Source organism: Physella acuta, unplaced genomic scaffold (assembly GCF_028476545.2).
Source record: "Physella acuta isolate Inbredline_101_S28 unplaced genomic scaffold, ASM2847654v3 ptg000458l, whole genome shotgun sequence".
In the NCBI taxonomy this organism is placed as follows: domain Eukaryota; kingdom Metazoa; phylum Mollusca; class Gastropoda; family Physidae; genus Physella; species Physella acuta.
In genome coordinates this window covers 439,498-462,186 of record NW_026731977.1, presented here as the reverse complement: position 1 = coordinate 462,186, position 22,689 = coordinate 439,498, and the positions used below count along the sequence as shown (strand labels likewise).

The following is a 22,689-nucleotide window of genomic DNA, read 5'->3' as shown; positions in this document are numbered from 1 at the left end:
TCACACTGCACAGTTAAGTATAGTTAAAATGTAGCCTTCACACGGTACCACCAAATGTAGATTACTTACTTCATCAACATGACTCCCCGAGGACGACAACACAATGTCACCGTGTCTATATTTGGGTGAGTGGGTGTGACTGCTCTACAAGCATGTACGGCATACAGGCTCAAAGAGTCTCTGTCTAGTTCTATTTTTGGAATGTCAACCCCCCTTCCCCCCTGACCCCGCTACTGGAAAAATCCACGGTCTCAGTTGAATGTCAAGTAAAAGGTTAGAGTTGTCCATTTGTCAAGTAGCGGTCTCAGGTCAGTGAAATGTCCAGTCAAAGATTAGAGTTGTCCATTTGTCTCAGGTCAGTGAAATGTCCAGTCAAAGATTAGAGTTGTCCATTTGTCTCAGGTCAGTGAAATGTCCAGTCAAAGATTAGAGTTGTCCATTTGTCAAGTAGCAGTCTTAGGTCAGTGAAATGTCCAGTCAAAGATTAGAGTTGTCCATTTGTCAAGTAGCGGTCTCAGGTCAGTGTAATGTCCAGTCAAAGATTAGAGTTGTCCATTTGTCAAGTAGCGGTCTCAGGTCAGTGTAATGTCCAGTCAAAGATTAGAGTTGTCCATTTGTCAAGTAGCGGTCTCAGGTCAGTGAAATGTCCAGTCAAAGATTAGAGTTGTCCATTTGTCAAGTAGCAGTCTGAGGTCAGTGAAATGTCCAGTCAAAGATTAGAGTTGTCCATTTGACAAGTAGTAGTCTCATGTCAGTGAAATGTCAAGTCAAAGATTAGAGTTGTCCATTTGTCAAGTAGCAGTCTGAGGTCAGTGAAATGTCCAGTCAAAGATTAGAGTTGTCCATTTGACAAGTAGTAGTCTCATGTCAGTGAAATGTCCAGTCAAAGATTAGAGTTGTCCATTTGACAAGTAGCAGTCCATCATAGGTCAGTGAAATGTCCAGTCAAAGATTAGAGTTGTCCATTTGTCAAGTACCAGTCAATCTTAGGTCAGTGAAATGTCCAGTCAAAGATTACAGTTGTTTATTTGTCAAGTAGCGGTCTCATGTTAGTTCTTTCTTCTTCTTCGTTCTTATTTATTAGTGTTGAAGGGGATCGAGATTTATCTGCCAGTGGGTTTGAACTCGAGACTTTGTTCGAATTTATCAACCATGAGCTTTTTTTGCCGACTCGACCACGCCTCCAACACAATTAAGCGTTACGTGTCAACTGGTTATGCGCCATTGAGGCCATTGACTCCGATTTCAGCCTGATTTTCTTTTTAGATTTGCTTCCATAGCCTTTGTCCAACCAAGAACAAACTACAAGGCAGCAGTTGTTTAATTTTTGGAGTTGTCTCTCCTAGAAGAGTGGCTGTCCCCAGCTAACGAGCCTCATCTTCCCGAGGGTTAGAACTCGAGACTTTTCGGTTTAGCAACCATGAGCTATACCGACTCGACCACGCCGACCCCTATCTACCTCATGTCAGTGAAATGTCCACTCAAAGATTACAGTTGTCCATTTATCAAACAGCTGTTTTATGTCAGTATAATTTTCACGTTATGATTATCTTGTTATTAAAAATAAGATACTCTATGAACGTTTTCCTTATGAAATTACACTATCGACTGGCTCATATTTAAATTCAACAACTGTGTATTTAAAAACGTGTCATAAAGCCATTATATTAACACCCTTTTAAAAATTAACGTCTTAAATTTATGATAAAAGCAAAGCAACTACATTAAACAAATGCAGCTACTGTTATGAAATATTTTCAAGTGGTTTCTGGAGAAGGGTTCACTTAGTTCAATTTACAAAATAATCAGCTTTGTATTTACAAGAAACAATTAACTTTCGATTTTATTCTGATATATATATATATATATATTTATAGATATGTATATAGAACGTGTAAATAATTTCTGACATCTAATAAACGGCTAATGAAATATTTTTTTTCTTTTCCAGCTCTTCCGTGGACGAACGGGTTGTCTTTCCTCGCTTTACATGACGTCATCAAGATGTCTCAATTGATGACCTTGACCGTGGCTCTACTTCTCCTTTGTTTCGGTAATCTCCGCATCGTCGTGCGATCCATGTTTTCAGGATCGATACCAACAACCAACTCAGGATCGATACCAACAACCAACTCGTCCGACAACTTCCTTGACCAAACAGTCGACGGAACATCGGGTTGGCGGACCGCGGGCCGCACGCCCATGGTGTTGTCGGGAGATCGGGTTGCCAAACACCGGCGTCGGTCTAGGACGTGGGCGCGTGGGGGCGCCTTGGATCAACAGTCGCACTCTAAAATTCTCGTCTTCAGAAGGAAACTATTATCTGAAAAAACCCGAGCTGTTTCCGAAATAAATTTTTTCTCTTCCTCTGACGCAAATCGTTCTTTGACATCGACGTCATTTTTTAATTATCAGAACTCGTCTTTGATAAAAAATCTGAAACTTAATCCGTTATTGCCCGATCAAAATTCGTATTTTCCTCCAAAATCGAGCACGAATTTGGTTATACAAGATACGTACCGGATCAGAAGTGGATCCGGATTCTCCAAATGGGAACCGGCGAACCCGGAAGAACATGGCGTCATCGGAGTCAATGGCCAGGATAAAAATCTAAAGCTGACTCCGGCCCCGATTTTAGAGAGACGAATATCTGGGCTAACGACAGAAGATCGCCCAATTTCGGCCTCTGAAGGCGTCAAACAGGGCCCAATAAACAACGTTACGCCACTCGTAAAAGCCAACGCCGATAGCGTCCCAGAGAAACCCGCAACACGGGAGGTAATTAGCCGACGATTTTCTGCTCTAAATACTTGGCATTTCTCGAAGCGGAGACGAGTTATGCCCCTGCATTCGTCTAAGAATAACCAGGCGCCCCTCACCCCTGCCGGAGTGGTAGATAATGAAAACATTTCTTCGGCGTTATCTGCCCCTTCATCCATCTCTCTCAATAAACGATCAACGTTTTTATCAAATCTCGCCAAATCTCATTTGTCACCCGTGAACATGCGAGAGGTGTTAGCGTCTGTTCCGTATCGTTATTCCCACCGTGTTAATTCCGAATATCTCTTTCAAAGACGTCTAAGGCAGCTCAGGAGGGATAACAACATGGGCAGGGACAACAGTAAACAAGAGATCTCCGGGGAGCGCGCGTCTAAAAGCAAACGGTCAACTTTCAAGCATTCGAGTTCACCTGGAGTTTATTTCAACCAGCCTTCAATTGACACCACGGGTGTGGGCGCTGAGGCTCAGAACTTTTCTGGGGTTAGAGATGATCATGTTCTTCAAAATATTTCATCGGTCAAGCCTGAACAGACCAACTCCGGACAGGCCAACTCCGAACAGACAAATTCGGAACAGAGAAACTTCGAACAGACAAACCTCGGACAGACAAACCTCGGACAGACAAACTTCGGACAGACATTCCCCGTGTCACGCCAGAGGTCAAGACGCCCCCAGCACCACCCGGCGCCCAGAAGAAACCGACGGACCAAACGTGTCAGGAGACGCTGGAGGACTGGCACCGACGACAACGGCGTGGTGCCAGGCGACAGATCCGTCTACGACGACGACATTTCCACGCCATCTAGAGGACCACAGGTGGGTACCGCTTATTTTTATTTGACATTATGGACCACATGTAAGGTACCGCATGTTTTCATTTGAGATTATTGACCACGGGTGGGTATCGCATGTTTTCATTTGACATTATTGACCACATCTGGGTACCACATGTTTTTGTTTGACATTATTGACCACATCTGGGTACCACATGTTTTTGTTTGACATTATTGACCACAGGTAAAATACATTATGTTCTCATTTGACATTATTGACCACAGGTTAGGTACCGCATGTTTTTATTAGACATTTCTGAAGATGTAATGGTATTAGTAGTTTGTTAACACAGGTTGTAAATATAAAATAACACACTTAACATCTTAACGTCTTATAGATAATAGTGGCTGTTTCCTACTTTCATTATTAACAAAAGTTTCTACCTAAGAAGTTTGTAATTGATTAAAATTTCCTTACATAACATGAATTTCCCTTCAGTCACAATACACAACATGACTTGCATTTTCTTTCAACTAAAATACAAAACATGTTAAGAATTCCCCATAATTAAACTACCTGACTTAAAATTTCCATTTAATTACACATCAGGGGCAGACAAGCAAGACTAAACAATGGAACACACAACTTGAGATAAAAATTTTTTAAAACATGTGGGGTGAGGTAAAACTAATTGCCAGTAGAATGTTGTTTTGTGGCGAGTAGAGTTTGTTTTAAGGCCAGTAGAAAGTTGTATTAGGGCAAGTGATTAGCTGAATTATCGTTTATAGAAAATTGTATTAGAGCCAGTGTTAAGTTGAATGGTGGTTAGTAAAAGTTTTATTGTGGCCAGTGATAAGTTGATTATCGTCGGTAGGAAGTTGTATTGCGGTTTGTGGAATCTTGTATTAGGGCCAGTAACATTCTGAATAATGGGTTGTGGGAAATTTAATTATGGGCAGTGGAAAGCTGAATTATGGGCAGTGTAAAACTGAATTATGGGCAGTGGAAAGATGAATTATGGGCAGTGTAAAACTGAATTATGGCGATGAATCAATTTCCTGTTAGATGTTGCAGAAGTTTTATTTACTGTAATTTGTTGTCGTATGAAAATTTGATCAACTGTGAATGGTAGCGACGTGAAAATGAAATTAGCTGTACATTGCTGAGATGCATTTATATTAAATGAAAGCGAACACGTTACGATGTAGAAATTGATTTCTTTGATTCTAGTGATTTGGTTATCTGTACATGGATGTAATATCGCAGATAGATCTCAACACATTTGTTGACGTTTCAAGCCGTCAGTGAAGTTGATGTACATGTTGTTCTGTATGCTATCTATGTTGTCTATGTGTGCTGTCTATGTTGTCCTGTGTGCTGTCTATGTTGTCTATGTGTGCTGTCTATGTTGTCCTGTGGGCTGTCTATGTTGTCCTGTGGGCTGTCTATGTTGTCCTGTGTGCTGTCTATGTTGTCCTGTGTGCTGTCTATGTTGTCTATGTGTGCTGTCTATGTTGTCTGTGTGCTGTCTATGTTGTCCTGTGTGCTTTCTATGTTGTCTATGTGTGCTGTCTATGTTGTCCTGTGTGCTGTCTATGTTGTCTGTGTGCTGTCTATGTTGTCCTGTGTGCTGTCTATGTTGTCCTGTGTGCTGTCTATGTTGTTCTATGTGCTGTCTATGTTGTCCTGTGTGCTGTCTATGTTGTCTATGTGTGCTGTCTATGTTGTCTATGTGTGCTGTCTATGTTGTCTATGTGTGCTGTCTATGTTGTCCTGTATGCTGTCTATGTAGTCCTGTGTGCTGTCTATGTCGTGTGTGCTGTCTATGTTGTCTATGTGTGCTGTCTATGTTGTCGTGTGTGTGCTATCTATGTTGTCTATGTGTGCTGTCTATGTTGTCTATGTGTGCTGTATATGTTGTCCTGTATGCTGTCTATGTAGTCCTGTGTGCTGTCTATGTCGTGTGTGCTGTCTATGTTGTCTATGTGTGCTGTCTATTTTGTCTATGTGTGCTGTCTATGTTGTCGTGTGCTTTCTATGTTGTCCTGTATGCTGTCTATGTTGTTGTGTGCTGTCTATGTTGTCTATGTGTGCTGTCTATGTTGTCCTGTGTGCTGTCTATGTTGTCCTGTGTGCTGTCTATGTTGTCCTGTGTGCTGTCTATGTTGTCCTGTGTGCTGTCTATGTTGTCATGTGTGCTTTCTATGTTGTCCTGTGTGCTGTCTATGTTGTCTATGTGTGCTGTCTATACGATGCATCAAATTTGTAAATGAACGTTTTTAAGAAGAAAAGATTAACTTAAAGCGATGTTTTTTTAACTGGATCACAATCTTACATGGCTTCCAAATGACATGTGATCTCTCTACTATATATGTCATAGAGGATCACTAAATCACATGATACTTTTACCATAGAGAATCACCCAATGACATGTGAGCTCTACTTTTGAGAACCACAAATGTCATGATAGTTCATAGAGGATCACTAAATGCTACTTTTACCATACAAAACCACACATGATAGTTCTACCATAGAGAATCGCCTAATGACATGTTATCTCTATCATAGAGAACAACAAATGTCATATAAGCTCTGATATTATAGAACAGTATAACATTTGAACGCCTACACCACAGCACTCGCATTTTAATTCTTGTCTTCCGCCCACTCTTCCCCTTCTCCACACACCCAACTCACTCACCCTGCTCCCCCCCCCCCCACACCCAACTCACTCACCCTGCCCCCCCCCCCCTCTTTAAATGTAACACTTAATGTCTGGGGACCATGTGTTTAAATTTCTTTTTTTCGTCTACACACATTTTCTGTTCTTTGTTTTGTTTTAAACCTAACATACTGAGATCTAGTGTTAAAGGCAATTTTGTAGAGAAAGAGAGAAAGAGATAAAGAGAGAGAGAAAGAGAGAGAGAAATAGAGAAAGAGAGAGAGAGAGGGAGAGAGAGAGAGGGAGAGAGATGGAGAGAGAGGGAGAAAGAGAGAGAGAGAGAATGAGAGAGAGAGGGAAAGAGAGGGAAAGAGAGAAAGAGACTACAGTCTAGAAAGGTCACCTTTTACCAGACAATCGATAGCTAAGGGTGAATCAGAGTTGACTTGTGTCACCTTAATGGGGTCAGCTCACTAAGTCACCTTACTGGGGTCAGCTCACTAAGTCACCTTAATGGGGTCAGCTCACTAAGTCATCTTACTGGGGTCAGCTCACTAAGTCACCTTACTGGGGTCAGCTCACTAAGTCACCTTACTAGGGTCAACAAGTTGTTTACTAAGTCACCTTACTGGGGTCAGCTCACTAAGTCACCTTACTGGGGTCAGCATAATGTTCACTAAGTCACCTTACTGGGGTCAGCATAATGTTCACTAAGTCACCTTACTGGGGTCAGCATAATGTTCACTAAGTCACCTTACTGGGGTCAGCATAATGTTCACTAAGTCACCTTACTGGGGTCAGCATAATGTTCACTAAGTCACCTTACTGGGTTCAGCTCACTAAGTCACCTTACTGGGGTCAGCACGATGTTCACTAAGTCACCTTACTGGGGTCAGCTCACTAAGTCACCTTACTGGGGTCATCTCACTAAGTCACCTTACTGGGGTCAGCATGGTGCTTACTAAGTCACCTTACTGGGGTCAGCACACTAAGTCACCTTACTGGGGTCAGCACACTAAGTCACCTTACTGGGGTCAGCACACTAAGTCACCTTACTGGGGTCAGCATGATGTTCACTAAGTCACCTTACTGGGGTCAGCTCACTAAGTCACCTTACTGGGGTCAGCACACTAAGTCACCTTACTGGGGTCAGCACACTAAGTCACCTTACTGGGTTCAGCTCACTAAGTCACCTTACTGGGGTCAGCTCACTAATTCACCTTACTGGGGTCAGTAGGATGTTCACTATGTCCACACTACTCATCTATCAGAGATGGATGAATTTGAAGATGTGATCGCAACATCACTCACATTTCTCATACACTTTTGGTACACTTTTGATGCATGTTTAGTACACATTTTGGATAAGCTAAAAATGCCAATTGCACATAATCGTATGAAAGTAGGCCTACTTATACACATTTTTACTACTCAATTTAAAACTGAAATATAATGCACGTTTGATACATATTTTTTAACGAGTGATATTCTAGTATATATTTGATACATATTTTAGCGTGTGAATAGAAGTTTAGAAGTGATATTTTTTTGGGGAAATCGGAAATACCATAAAGTACTACTTCCGGTCACAGAAAATCACTCAAAATTTGACAAGTCAAGATAATAAGATCTTATACACATTTATAAAATTTCGTTTATCTAATTGAAGCGGAATATGTGTTACCTGTGTTTTATAAAACGGAAATACTCTCACCCTTTGAAACTAATCCTGTAAAAGATCTTATACATGAAATAGTGTTTACCTAACTGAAAAACGTATTCAATCTATCATATTCCAAAGGAAATAGAGCAACGTATCTTTTCCGTACAAAAGTTGAACGGAACTTACACATAATCTAGTATTGATATTTGAAATTTCGTCAACCTAAATTTAATTGTATTCAAGTTATCAACTTTATAGAGACCGGAACTAGAGTACGTATCACTTACTCGGAAATCGAACAAAAGCTGATAGAAAACCAAAAATTTGATATTAATACTTGTATACGAAAATGTGGTCAACATAACTTAAATGGTGTCGGTTTCCGGCTCCGTTTTTTTAAAAAACGTCAAAATTTGTCAAAAACTCGATTAAGATATGTGCACTATTACAATGCATCCTTTGTATTCCATTTACGATACAGTGGGGAGATGTAAAACGGCGAAAAGTATTTAAATTTCATTTACTTTTTTTTTGCACGATAACAATAGTTCCTTAATACTGTCTCGGAATGTGACAAAAGTCGTCCCTATGGAATAAATACATTCAGTAAAAAAAAACTCGACTTGATCGCCATAGTGTAATATTCTTAAAGTTTTTATTTTTGAAATAACATAAAAATTGATGATTTAAAAACTGAATATTGATAATTTTTAAACTACATTTTCATTTTTCAACTTATTAGTTTGATCGACATAACATGCAAAGAACAAAATAAAAAAAATGTATTACTTTTACAAAAATTCTAATTTTGTTTGAAAAAAAGTATACAAATTACGTCCCTTTGTACATATGTGACTTTCAAAAAATAATTAAAAATAAATACTTTTTTTTTATTGTTGTGTTTTCGTTAGCGTTTGTATTTACGTTTCTATTTGTATTTGTGTTTGCGTTTGTGTTTGCTTTTCTATTTGTTTTTGTGTTTGCGTTTATGTTAATGTTTACTTTTACGTTACGTTTACGTTTGCGCTTGTGTTTTTGTTCGCGGTCGCGTTTATGTTTGTATTTGCGTTTCTTTGTGTTTCGTTTTTGTTTACATTTGCGTTTGTGTTTGAATTTTTTTGTTAGAGTTTGTGTTTTTGTTTTAGTTTATGTTGTGGTTGGTTGTGGTTAGGGTTAAGTTTACAGTTAGAGTTAGGTGTTGGGTTATGCCTCCATATTAGTATATATACATTTAATTGAAATAGTAATATATTTCCTAAACCCGTGCAATGCCGTGTCAATGCTGCTTAAAAAAAATACAAAAGTTATCGTCCTTTACGATTTTTTCACAGAGGCCTGATCAGGGCTTGTATTCAACAGAAAAATCTACAAAACATGTTTTACAATTTAAAATAACTACTGTTTACCTTGTGATTTACAAGTACCTACCCCCAATGGTTTACAACTTTCGTTCTTAAAGTTTGTATCGTGATTTACAGCATCCGTTCCTTAGTGTAGGTCGTGATTTACAACTTCCGTTCCCCGATATTTGTAGGGGCAAATCAATGCTCGGCCAAAAAATTGAGATGATGTAAATAAAAAAAAATATAAATAAATAAAGCGAGAGGTTTTTCTTCCTGGGAAAACCCCGTTGTCGGAGGCTGATAAAATATTTCTTCGACTGCCATGTTCAGAAGTTTATTTCAGAATATTTGTAGCCCTTGTGATTTTAAAGTGTGGCCCGTGTATCATGTAGCCCGTATGACGGTCACATGTAGCCCGTATGACGTGACATGTAGCCCATATGACGGTCACATGTAATGATGTAGCCCATATGACGGTAACATGTAGCCCATATGACGGTCACATGTAGCCCGTATGACGGTCACATGTAGCCTGTATGACGGTCACATGTAGCCCTTATGACGGTCAACTGTAGCCCATATGACGGTCACATGTAGCCCGTATGACGGTCACATGTAGCCTGTATGACGGTCACATGTAGCCCATATGACGGTCACATGTAGCCCGTATTACGGACACATGTAGCCCGTATGACGGTCACATGTAGCCCATATGACGGTCACATGTAATGATGTAGCCCATATGACGGTAACATGTAGCCCATATGACGGTCACATGTAGCCCGTATGACGGTCACATGTAGCCTGTATGACGGTCACATGTAGCCCTTATGACGGTCAACTGTAGCCCATATGACGGTCACATGTAGCCCATATGACGGTCACATGTAGCCCATATGACGGTCACATGTAGCCCATATGACGGTCACATGTAGCCCCTATGACGGTCTAATGTAGCCCGTTTGACGGTCACATGTAGTCCGTATGACGGTCACATGTAGCCCGTATGACGGTCACATGTAGCCCATATGACGGTCACATGTAGTCCGTATGACGGTCACATGTAGCCCATATGACGGTCACATGTAGCCCGTATTACGGTCACATGTAGCCCGTATGACGGTCACATGTAGCTCGTATGATGGTCAACTGTAGACCGTATGACGGTCACATGTTGTTCGTATGACGGTTACATGTAGCTCGTATGACGGTCACATATAGCCCATTTGACATGTGGCAGTATGACAGTGACAGGTAGCCGTGTGACAGTGACAGGTAGCCCGTCTGACCTGTAGTCTATGTGACATGTAGCCAGTATGTAGCCCTGTAACCTTGCTCTTGCCCGTGGGTCCTGACAGTCTAAACGAATTGTCTTATCATCTACCTCACGTCCTTGTGCTAGCTCGAACCTCCTGTGTACCAGGGGTTCACCATGTATGGGCTTTGTTTTCTTACATTCCGTTCCACTGGGGGGTGGCACACACCTCAACTATCACACTTGTTCCCCCACACACTTCAACTATCACACTTGTTCCCCCACACCTCAACTATCACACTTGTTCCCCACACACCTCAACCATCACACTTGTTCCCCACACACCTCAACTATCACACTTGTTCCCCACACACCTCAACTATCACACTTGTTCCCCCACACCTCAACTATCACACTTGTTCCCCACACACCTCAACTATCACACTTGTTCCCCACACACCTCAACTATCACACTTGTTCCCCACACACCTCAACTATCGCACTTGTCCCCCACACACCTCAACTATCACACTTGTCCCCCCACACACCTCAACTATCCTATCACACTTGTCCCCCACACACCTCAACCATCACACTTGTTCCCCACACACCTCAACTATCACACTTGTTCCCCACACACCTCAACCATCACACTTGTTCCCCACACACCTCAACCATCACACTTGTTCCCCCACACACCTCAACTATCACACTTGTTCCCCACACACCTCAACTACCACACTTGTACCCCACACACCTCAACTATCACACTTGTTCCCCACACACCTCAACTATCACACTTGTCCCCAAAACACCTCAACTATCAAATTTGTTCCCCACACACCTCAACTATCACACTTGTCCCCCACACACCTCAACCATCACACTTGTTCCCCACACACCTCAACTATCACACTTGTTCCCCACACACCTCAACCATCACACTTGTTCCCCCACACACCTCAACTATCACACTTGTTCCCCACACACCTCAACTACCACACTTGTACCCCACACACCTCAACTATCACACTTGTTCCCCACACACCTCAACTATCACACTTGTCCCCAAAACACCTCAACTATCAAATTTGTTCCCCACACACCTCAACTATCAAATTTGTTCCCCACACACCTCAACTATCACACTTGTTCCCCACACACCTCAACTATCACACTTGTTCCCCACACACCTCAACTATCAAATTTGTTCCCCAAAACACCTCAACTATCACACTTGACCCCACACACCTCAACTATCACACTTGACCCCACACACCTCAACTATCATACTTGTCCCCCACACACCTCAACTATCAAATTTGTTCCCCACACACCTCAACTATCAGACTTGTTCCCCACACACCTCAACTATCACACTTGTCCCCCACACACCTCAACTATCAAATTTGTTCCCCACACACCTCAACTATCACACTTGTTCCCCACACACCTCAACTATCAAATTTGTTCCCCACACACCTCAACTATCACACTTGTCCCCCACACACCTCAACCATCACACTTGTTCCCCCACACACCTCAACTATCACACTTGTCCCCCACACACCTCAACTATCATACTTGTCCCCCACACACCTCAACCATCACACTTGTTCCCCCACACACCTCAACTATCATACTTGTCCCCCACACACCTCAACTATCAAATTTGTTCCCCACACACCTCAACTATCACACTTGTCCCCCACACACCTCAACTATCAAATTTGTTCCCCACACACCTCAACTATCACACTTGTTCCCCACACACCTCAACTATCACACTTGTTCCCCACACACCTCAACTATCAAATTTGTTCCCCACACACCTCAACTATCACACTTGTTCCCCACACACCTCAACTATCACACTTGACCCCACACACCTCAACTATCACACTTGACCCCACACACCTCAACTATCATACTTGTCCCCCACACACCTCAACTATCAAATTTGTTCCCCACACACCTCAACTATCAGACTTGTTCCCCACACACCTCAACTATCACACTTGTCCCCCACACACCTCAACTATCAAATTTGTTCCCCACACACCTCAACTATCACACTTGTTCCCCACACACCTCAACTATCACACTTGTTCCCCACACACCTCAACTATCACACTTGTTCCCCACACACCTCAACTATCACACTTGACCCCACACACCTCAACTATCATACTTGTCCCCCACACACCTCAACTATCAAATTTGTTCCCCACACACCTCAACTATCAAATTTGTTCCCCACACACCTTAACTATCACACTTGTCCCCCACACACCTCAACTGTCACACTTGTTCCCCACACACCTCAACTACCACACTTGTTCCCCACACACCTCAACTATCACACTTGTTCCCCACACACCTCAACTATCACACTTGTCCCCCACACACCTCAACTATCACACTTGTTCCCCACACACCTCAACTATCACACTTGTCCCCCACAGCCAGTGTGTGTCACACACCTCAACTACCACACTTGTCCCCCGCACACCTCAAATATAACACTTGCCCCCCCCCCCCCACAGCCCGTGTGTATCACACACCTCAACTATCACACTTGTTGCCCACACACACACCTCAACTATGACACTTGTCCCCCCCACACCTCAACTACCACACTTCTCCCCCACACACCTCAACTACCACACTTCTCCCCCCACAGACTGTGTCCCTGAGGCTGGTCATACACCTCAACTTCTACCGAGACTACGACAGGATCGTCAGGAGCGCCATCTTCTCAGAGACCAATCAGCCCCAGTATCGAGAGATGCTCCGCTACCTCCTGCCCAGTGGGAAGATGGTCCTGCTAGCTAACGAGAGGCCCAAGGAGATCCTTAGGGTAAGTGTAGTGGGAAGATGGCCCTGTTAGCTAACGAGAGGCCCAAGGAGATCCTTAGGGTAAGTGTAGTGGGAAGATGGTCCTGCTAGCTAACGAGAGGCCCAAGGAGATCCGTAGGGTAAGTGTAGTGGGAAGATGGCCCTGTTAGCTAACGAGAGGCCCAAGGAGATCCTTAGGGTAAGTGTAGTGGGAAGATGGTCCTGCTAGCTAACGAGAGGCCCAAGGAGATCCGTAGGGTAAGTGTAGTGGGAAGATGGCCCTGTTAGCTAACGAGAGGCCCAAGGAGATCCTTAGGGTAAGTGTAGTGGGAAGATGGTCCTGCTAGCTAACGAGAGGCCCAAGGAGATCCGTAGGGTAAGTGTAGTGGGAAGATGGCCCTGTTAGCTAACGAGAGGCCCAAGGAGATCCGTAGGGTAAGTGTTGACTTTTTGGGTGGGAAGATGGTCCTGCTAGCTAACGAGAGGCCCAAGGAGATTCTCAGGGTAAGTGTAGTGGGAAGATGGTCCTGCTAGCTAACTAGAGGCCCAAGGAGATCCTTAGGGTAAGTGTTGACTTTTTGGGTGGGAAGATGGTCCTGCTAGCTAACGAGAGGCCCAAGGAGATCCGTAGGGTAAGTGTTGACCTTTTGGGTGGGAAGATGGTCCTGCTAGCTAACGAGAGGCCCAAGGAGATCCGTAGGGTAAGTGTTGACCTTTTGGGTGGGAAGATGGTCCTGCTAGCTAACGAGAGGCCCAAGGAGATCCGTAGGGTAAGTGTTGACCTTTTGGGTGGGAAGATGGTCCTGCTAGCTAACTAGAGGCCCAAGGAGATCCTTAGGGTAAGTGTTGACTTTTTGGGTGGGAAGATGGTCCTGCTAGCTAACGAGAGGCCCAAGGAGATCCGTAGGGTAAGTGTTGACCTTTTGGGTGGGAAGATGGTCCTGCTAGCTAACGAGAGGCCCAAGGAGATCCGTAGGGTAAGTGTAGTGGGAAGATGGTCCTGCTAGCTAACGAGAGGCCCAAGGAGATCTTAAGGGTAAGTGTAGTGGGAAGATGGTCCTGCTTGCTAACAAGAGACCTGAGATCCTCAGGGTAAGCTTTGACTTTTTGGGTGGGGGGGGGGGGGGGAGTAAGGAAATGGTGACCATGATTCGATGAGTAGGGACTTAGTGGACAGAGTAGGCAAACGGTGCTCATGATTTGGTTAGTAGGGACTTAGTGGACAGAGTAGGCAAATAGTGTCCATGATTTGTTTAGTGAATAGTGAAAATTATTTGAGCTTAGGTATGATTTTGTGCAGATAGATAATGAATTTGAAAGAAGGGTAAGGAGCGAACATAACTGTAACTATGAAGAATTTCTTTTGCTTAATAAGTGTAAAAAAATCTTGCTGAATTGAAGAAATCGACATAGTATTTCCCCCGGATACCATAGCGTAAACCGTAATGCTAAGATGACGCTATTAAACTACCAACATTTGATGTCAAGAAGTGCTTAAAGTACCAATTAAAATTGCCAGAACAAATTAAGCTATTAACGATTAAGCCAAAGTAAGATCGTCTCTAGAACCAGAGCAACTCCAGCCTACAAGAGGTTTGATGGGCGTCAATAAAATGTACGAGATCCAACAATCAGTAAACTTGGACATTTATCTTTAGAGAAATGTCTCATACTAAACGCTACTTTGACAATCTCAATGGACACCCCCCCCCCAACCAGCCTCCATAAGCAAGAGAACTAGACCTGAAATATCTTGTAAATCTTCACACTTCACTAGACACCCCCCCCCCACACACACACACACCACCAGCAAGATAACTGAAATATCTTGTCAGTCTTCAAATTTATGTCCTTCACTTTCTAGACTTGCTTAAACTGTTTGAAATCTATGTTTACAGTTGTACCCCAGGCATTCTGTGAGGATATTCTTTCAACTGCGCCCCTCCACCTTCACCTTCTAGCCTAGCTTAAGTTACCTGAAATCTTTCCTCCTTGTACCCCAGGCGTTCTGTGAGGATATCCTCAACTCTAACACGACAACCGTCTTCCACCTGGTCAACCCGTACTTCCACTCCAGAAGTCCAGCCAGTGGCCAGTACGTGTCCAACCTGCTGTCCACATTGGATATGCCAGTCATAACATGGGGGCCAGAGTACATCGTCACCACGGACAAGGTAGGGGACATTCATTTTTTCCTCTCTATGTCCATCTGTACACACACACACACATATATATATATATATATATATATATATATATATATATATATATATATATATATATATATATATATATATATGTGTGTGTGTGTGTGTGTTTGTATGTATGTATAATATGCTCTTCAGAATCAGACTGCTTTACTACGTTTTGTATATTCTTCGAGATTTATTCACCACTGTGTTATAAATATACCAAAGTATCAAGTTTATACAAATGTTGGCTATAGCTTCTACCATTATTACACAACAGTTCCATTTCACGTAGTTTCTCATATAAAAATGTTCAGAAAATCAAAATTTTAAAGCCTAGTTGTGACAACATACCCCCACCTCCCAGCCCTCCTCCCTTTAAATTTTTTTACAAACATACTTTTCTAATAACAACGTGAAATAATTGTTTTTTTATATTAGTGGTCTACTGAGTACACAACACAAACAGCGTTATAATAAAATACTTAAAAAAAACTTTTAAAAAAACCACGTTTTTCTTGTGGACTAAAAAGTAGAAAATAACTATTTACATACATTTGATGACAAAAAACGTGGGTCGGGCAGATGGGTCGGGAAATTTGGTGAACGTACCCACGTTTTTTGTCATCAAATGTATGTAAATAGTTATTTTCTACTTTTTAGTCCACAAGAAAAACGTGTTTTTTTAAAAAGTTTTTTTTAAGTATTTTATTTTCTCCTTTTTAGTCCGTTGCTACACATGAAAAACGTGGTTTTTAAAAAGTTTTTTATATAGTTTATTTTCTACTTTATCTAATGACTTGATTAAGTATGACTTGACTAAGTGTTTTTAAATACACGGACTAAAAAAATCTTGAGCGACCGATACGCTTTAAACAGAGAAAGGGTGTAATTTACGTTGCTGGCGTGGAGATCTACTCACGAATCACGTGATCAAATCTCCCATAAACAAACAAATAAACGCGAAGCTGAGTTAAGGAAAAACGTGTTTATGTGTATTTTAGCATGCCCAGCGTACCAACCGTGTCACCGTTAACAATGTGTTACCGTGTCCGTTCTCCTTTTTAGTCCGTTGCTACACATAAAAAACGTGGTTTTTTAAAAAGTTTTTTTTAAGTATTTTATTTTCTCCTTTTTAGTCCGTTGCTACACATGAAAAACGTGGTTTTTAAAAAAGTGTTTATAAATACACGGACTAAAAATCTTGAGCGACCAGGATTCGAACCTGGGTTGTCGCGGCCACAACGCGAAGTACTAACCACTATACGATCACGGCCAGCGCGCTCACATCGATTGGGGCCGAAGTAACTGTGTCAATAGGCCTCCAGTCTTGTCGGTATCTTTAGAAATCATGTCCTCAATTTTATGGTCCTTGGGGCGTAATTAAATTAAGCTAATTACGGTCACTAATTGCTAGTTTTTATGATTGCATCTGAAATTGTTAGGCGAAAGTAGCATGCATGCCAAATTTCAGGTCTCTAGAGCAATCAGAAGTGGGCTAATTTTCGATGTCAATTTTAACAACAAACATCCAAACAACCAAACAAACAAACAAACGCGAAGCTGAGTTAAGAAAAACTTTTTAAAAATATTTAAACTCTATTTGTTTATACACATGTACGTATATGATATTTTTGAAAATACAACTATAAAAAAAAATCATCTTTGAGAAACATTAGAAAAGCATCAAGCCATATCTGACAGATAAAAGTGCAGTTTTATCCGCCAACAATGGCCGTAGATTGGACCAGCTTGCGTGGCGCGGCCTTCCCTTGTTGTATGGTGCGCTAGTGTGAATGATTGGGGGAAAAAAAACATGGGGAGGGGAGATCACCCGGACGTCACACACACGGGTTGATGTGAATTATCTTCTCACGCCTGATTTCACGACCATCCAAATGTTACCGCTACATTTTTCCATTATACACACATTACATTTTTTTTACATCCAGAATTCTTCCCGTATAATTTATTTTCGAGTCGGGCATATTTAAAAAAAAATATCTATAACTTAAAAAAAAACAACTTTTATTACATTTAAGCTGGGCGCTATAACTTATTTATTTGGCAACAATCAACTTTGAATATTTTGATACGAATTTAAAAAAATAAATAAATGAATTAAACTTTGCTTTTCTGTTTTGAATTATTATTATTATTATTATTATTATTGTTATTATTACTATATTTATACTAATAATAATAATAATAATAATAATAATAATAATAATGATAATAATAATAATAATAATAATAATAATTAATAATAATAATAATTAATAACAATAACAATAACTGGCTTTTTCTGTGGGTGGGGAGATGGAGAAAACAGGTTAATTAATTTGACGATATAACGATAATATGATATTTTAAATGTCACGTTCAGGCATTAGGCTTGTTATTTAAAACCATCACCATATTTAAAAATAGCCGTGCCAATTAGAACCATTACAAAATAAAACAAATAGACATGCTATTTTAAAATAGCGTAAAGAAACAGCCAAAGCCAATCAATACCCAAAAAGATAGAACGGCAAATTCTATTTAAAACCACCCTTAGATATAGCTACTATCAAAAGTTAGCTTGAAAATTGGACACTGTGCTAAACTTAGATATAGAAAACAATGTTCACACTTTCAAATACAGAACACAAAAATAAACCCCACATCTGTAGGGATTTATTAGCTAATGATTTTAAAATAACTCCTGCTTTTAACGCCGATTCTAAGGCTGATAGTTGGCTGATGTGATTAAAAATTAGCTCGTATTCCAGTGTACAGCAGATATCTGATTAGCCAACACGTCTCCAGTTTCCAGACCCCCCACCCCCCCACACACACACCCACCCCTCCACCCAATGTGATTGGTAAAAAATTGTTCGATGAGATATAGGCCTAGATTGATTATCGTGTGAAATTAATGTAATAGTTTTTTTTTTGCAATGAACAATTAAGATAGAAATCTACGCTCTGTCTGGTATTAAAAAAAAACAACGATCACATTCAAGTCTAGATACAGTAATAGCCTACTAATAGCCTACATGTTTCTCTGTTGTGGGGGACTTAGTTAAAAGGCGGGGTAAGCTATAGGTGTATAGTGTCGTGTGGACAATTTTCCCACTTACTGATTTCATTTATCAATGTAAATCATTATAATTAATGCATTTATCGATGTAAATCATTAGACTTTTTTTTATTTTTTTATTTTTTTTTATTTACAGATTTTATTTTTGTTTAAAAGCACATATTTAAAAATGTAATTTATATTAAGATGAATATATGTATAGTTTAAAATGTCAATTGTTAACTTGAATCTTGATCCTCTTCTTTATGCACCTTATACGCTTTTGTTGAAGTCATTTGATCTTCCAGGTCATCACCTAATTTTTTGCGTTTCCTTCCTTCATTGTCAACAATTTTAATACCTGGATCAGTGACTGGTTCATATGATGAAGGTGGTGGAACAGCATTTGTCTTGAAATCTGTTATTTGCTGATAAGCATTGTCGTTGTCTAGGCGTTTTTCTAGTTTATCCCAATTCAACTCTTTACTATCTAACACTTTTAAGAAACCAGGTGTATTTTTTGATGCAAGGCAGTCATGAGCAGAAGGAAGTATAGTTTTCATCACGTTAGTATTCTTTTTTTCTTCAGATTTCAAATCAGGTTCATTTCCACTTCCAGAATTTCTTTTACTTTTGTTGTTGAGAGATGTCTTGTCTGCACTACTGTTGGAATTATTTACATTCGATGTAGATCTATCCGCTTTTTGTGACTTATTATTAGTTGATTTTGTAGATTCTACTTTAGATTCGTCATCATCGCTGCTACTTAAATCACACTCATCTAAGTCTTAAAATATCTGGATAAAGGATCACTCTTTTTTTGTTTGGAAGCCATGTTTGTTTATAATAGTTTTCATTAGACTCTTTTTTTTTTTTTTTTTTTTTTTTTTTTTTTTTTTTTTTTTAAATACTTTTATTTGCAATTTAAAACAGGTACATCAACATCAAATTCTTACATAATTTCGAACATCAAATGAAAACGAAATAGTAATACAATATATTACAATATATTACAATAGTAATATTTCTTTCTTACTTGTAGCCTGCTTTCATTCATTTAAGATGGTTTACATATACATAGATGTAATACAAAACGTCTAAATATAAAGAAAAATTAAAAATTAAAAACCAACCTGAAACTGAAAATGCAAATGTGTAATTAAATGATGATTCAAGGGATTTTTTTTTCTCGGCGTGGTGGGCTGAGGGGACGAGGGGGGGAAAGGGGAATTTTTTTTTTTTCAAAGTAGAGCTGAAATGAATTTGGGATTACAGAGAATTAAAATGATACAAATTTTAAGCAATCGGAAAAGTTATGTTATTACAATGAGACACGTAAAAGCAAACACTCTTCCCTTTCAAACATCTATATCTATACAGTCCTCAATTAGTTTTTTTTTTCCTTTTTATTTTTTTTATTGTTTTATTAATTCAATTGTTTTAAACATTTAAATCAGTAATAATTATTTATTTGATAGATTTTACACAGCATCAAAGACATGAACATCAATTGCATATATAATAATCAAATGGAGAAAATAAAATGGCATAAGAACTAGACTAAAATAAGGTGTGCAAACTAGGTTTCTCTTGACTGCTTAGTTTACTGTGCTTTGTCCTTAGTTGAGGAGTCAAAAGTTCACATTGTAGCCGCCCATGGACAGAAATAGAAACGACCTTGGGAGAAGTGTCTCTGCAGTACACATACTGATCTATCATTCCAAAACTTTCCATGACATAAAATTGACCCTTGGCAAAGAGGTCACGCTACCTTGAAAAATCCTCCAGTCCGGTTGAGTGGGGGGAAGTGTGTGTGTGTGTGAGAGGGGGGGGGGGTGAGGTGTGTATCTCTTTCTACTATTCAGGTTGTGCACTTTTAAAAACCTGGGAAACAGAAGACTGTTCTAAAATTTTAATTTACTTGAGGGCTGATCGAGTGATGTTTAGCTTGAGACTGTCGATATTAATTATGCATCTAGAATCTAGTTTATTTGCTTCTTCTGTAGTTCAAATGTTAGTTTCCTGTAAAAGTAGGATGTCAATATTGTGTTTATTTATTATGTTGTTTATATAATGTGTTTGTCCCTAGCCCCCCCTGATGTTCAATGTTGCCAGAGTTAGCATGAATTATTTGGGGTTTTCTTTCGAACATCTGTTTCTGGAGGGCTGGATGGTGGTGGTCTTTTAACGCCAAACTTTCCAGCCGCTGGTTTGCTATCCCGTTGGGCCCTGGTCACGACCCTTTGAGGTGGCTTTACTGTAGGTAATTGATTTTTACTTGAACTGATTGCTTGACTATATGACAGTTGACCTGATACCTTTGTTGCTGATATACTTTGTGAGCTTTTAATTTTCTTTAGCGGTTTCGTTATGTTTTCTGAACTAGTGTTATCTTGAAGAATATCATTTATTGTTTCGTCGACAGCCTCCAAATTTTCTTGATTCCCATCTTTTTGAGACCCTGTTACTATGTGATTTCTGATCGCTATTGTCTCCATGGCTTCGGCCTCTATGGTGGTTTCTGTTACGCTTTCGTTAACTTGCTGTGATGCTGCAGTAGTATGATGTGCTTCAGTTTGGCCATCTACTCCAAAGGCATCTTCTACCTCTCTATGCCTTGCTTCTCTAAGCATTTCATTTTGTCTTTCTCCGTCAACATCATAACTGTCCCAATGCTTTAAGAAATTTCTATTGTTACTTAGATGCTCCCTAACTTCTTCTTTATCATTTGCATCCCAAGGCTCAATTGCCCTGTACTGTCCATCTACTAGCTGGACGCCGTCAAGAGCGCGAGTCCTCAAATGCTCACACATTTTAGGCAGGTGTCTGTCTGTGTTGCAGTGGCAACATTGCACCCTCCTCCCATTGATGATTATAAGGACTCTGCTCTCCTTGTTGGCCTCATTTGTAAGTATAATATAGTGTGGCACACTCTCCACATCTTCTTTCTCCAGAGAGATGGTGAATTGGACCACATTTGATTGGTCTATTTTCTTAAATGTTGGTGTTGAGTCCTGACTGCTTATAGATTTCAGAATCGCCATTATATCATCGTCGCTTGTCTTGGAAGGCAGCCATTTCAGCATGCCCCTTTGCCCAGATTTATCGGCGTGGGTTATTGATATTCTCTGCACTCTGTATCTGGATGTTACCCCAGGTGGCAAATCTCTGTGAAATTCTTTTAGGTGCATTTTCTCATATAGTTCCTTTGATCTAATGGTGACATACCATTTACGCAGTGTCCCATAGTTATACAGACCTTCAAATTCAGCTGGTGATAGGCTACATAACATACATAGCTCTCTTTTTAGTTCGTCAGCTGTGAGTGTAGCTAAAGAAAAACCCTCTTCTATGAAAATCTCTAGAGTTTTTGGTGCATGTCCTGCCATGCCAAACTTAGGCAGGAATAGCCGTTTGATGTATTTTTCCGACATAGTTGTGCGTGAGGCCCATCCGGGGCCAGGCAACACACACAAGAAATAAAACAGAAAAAAAAGTACTTACAATGTATAAAATGTGAATAAAAAAAAATAACACACACAAGGAAATGGAAATACACACGAGTTTAAATAAATAGAGATGAAATTAATCCAATAGTAATCGTGATCATATGATTTTAATCGCAGCCAAGTAGTATAATAGTTTTTTTTTTTTTTGAAAAATACAGTATTCGTTCAATAATGTCACGTTTAGCATTTACAAGATTGCAGTAAAATTCTACATTACTAAAGCATTTAGTTGTATTTTAACATCGATGCAAATCATTAGACTTAATTAATTTATCATTGTAAATTATTATACTTAATGCATTTATCAATGTAACATTTGCGAACTGTATGTGGGATATAAATATAAAGCTTCAATTTTAAAAAATGTTTGAATTTTTCGCAAATTTCTGGTACAACAAATACCCAATACACTCCTTACAGTTTTTAAAAATGAAACCTAATTTTGTTCAAAGTAGGTCGCGATCGCGCGTTCAATAGGCGCATTGTTGAAGCAGTAAGATAGAGTTGCCTCCCCTCACACGAGTTGTCCAAGTTTCTAATGCATCTGTTCACTTGTCAATAACATTAGAACGTGCAACCATTTTTGTCGCAGTAAACGTGATCGCTGTTTA

At 40.1% G+C, this 22,689-nt stretch overlaps 1 protein-coding gene across 1 annotated transcript in view; it reads left to right on the top strand.

Moving 5' to 3' along the window:
* The first annotated feature begins 3,105 nt into the window (after positions 1 to 3,105).
* Positions 3,106 to 22,689, top strand: part of LOC131943521 (uncharacterized) — a 55,533-nt gene continuing 35,949 nt past the window's right edge. Inside the window, exons 1-3 of the mRNA XM_059303695.1 lie at positions 3,106 to 3,597; positions 13,162 to 13,338; positions 15,320 to 15,490. Of these exons, the coding sequence (XP_059159678.1) occupies positions 3,106 to 3,597; positions 13,162 to 13,338; positions 15,320 to 15,490 (840 nt within the window). The remainder of the gene's footprint in view (positions 3,598 to 13,161; positions 13,339 to 15,319; positions 15,491 to 22,689) is intronic.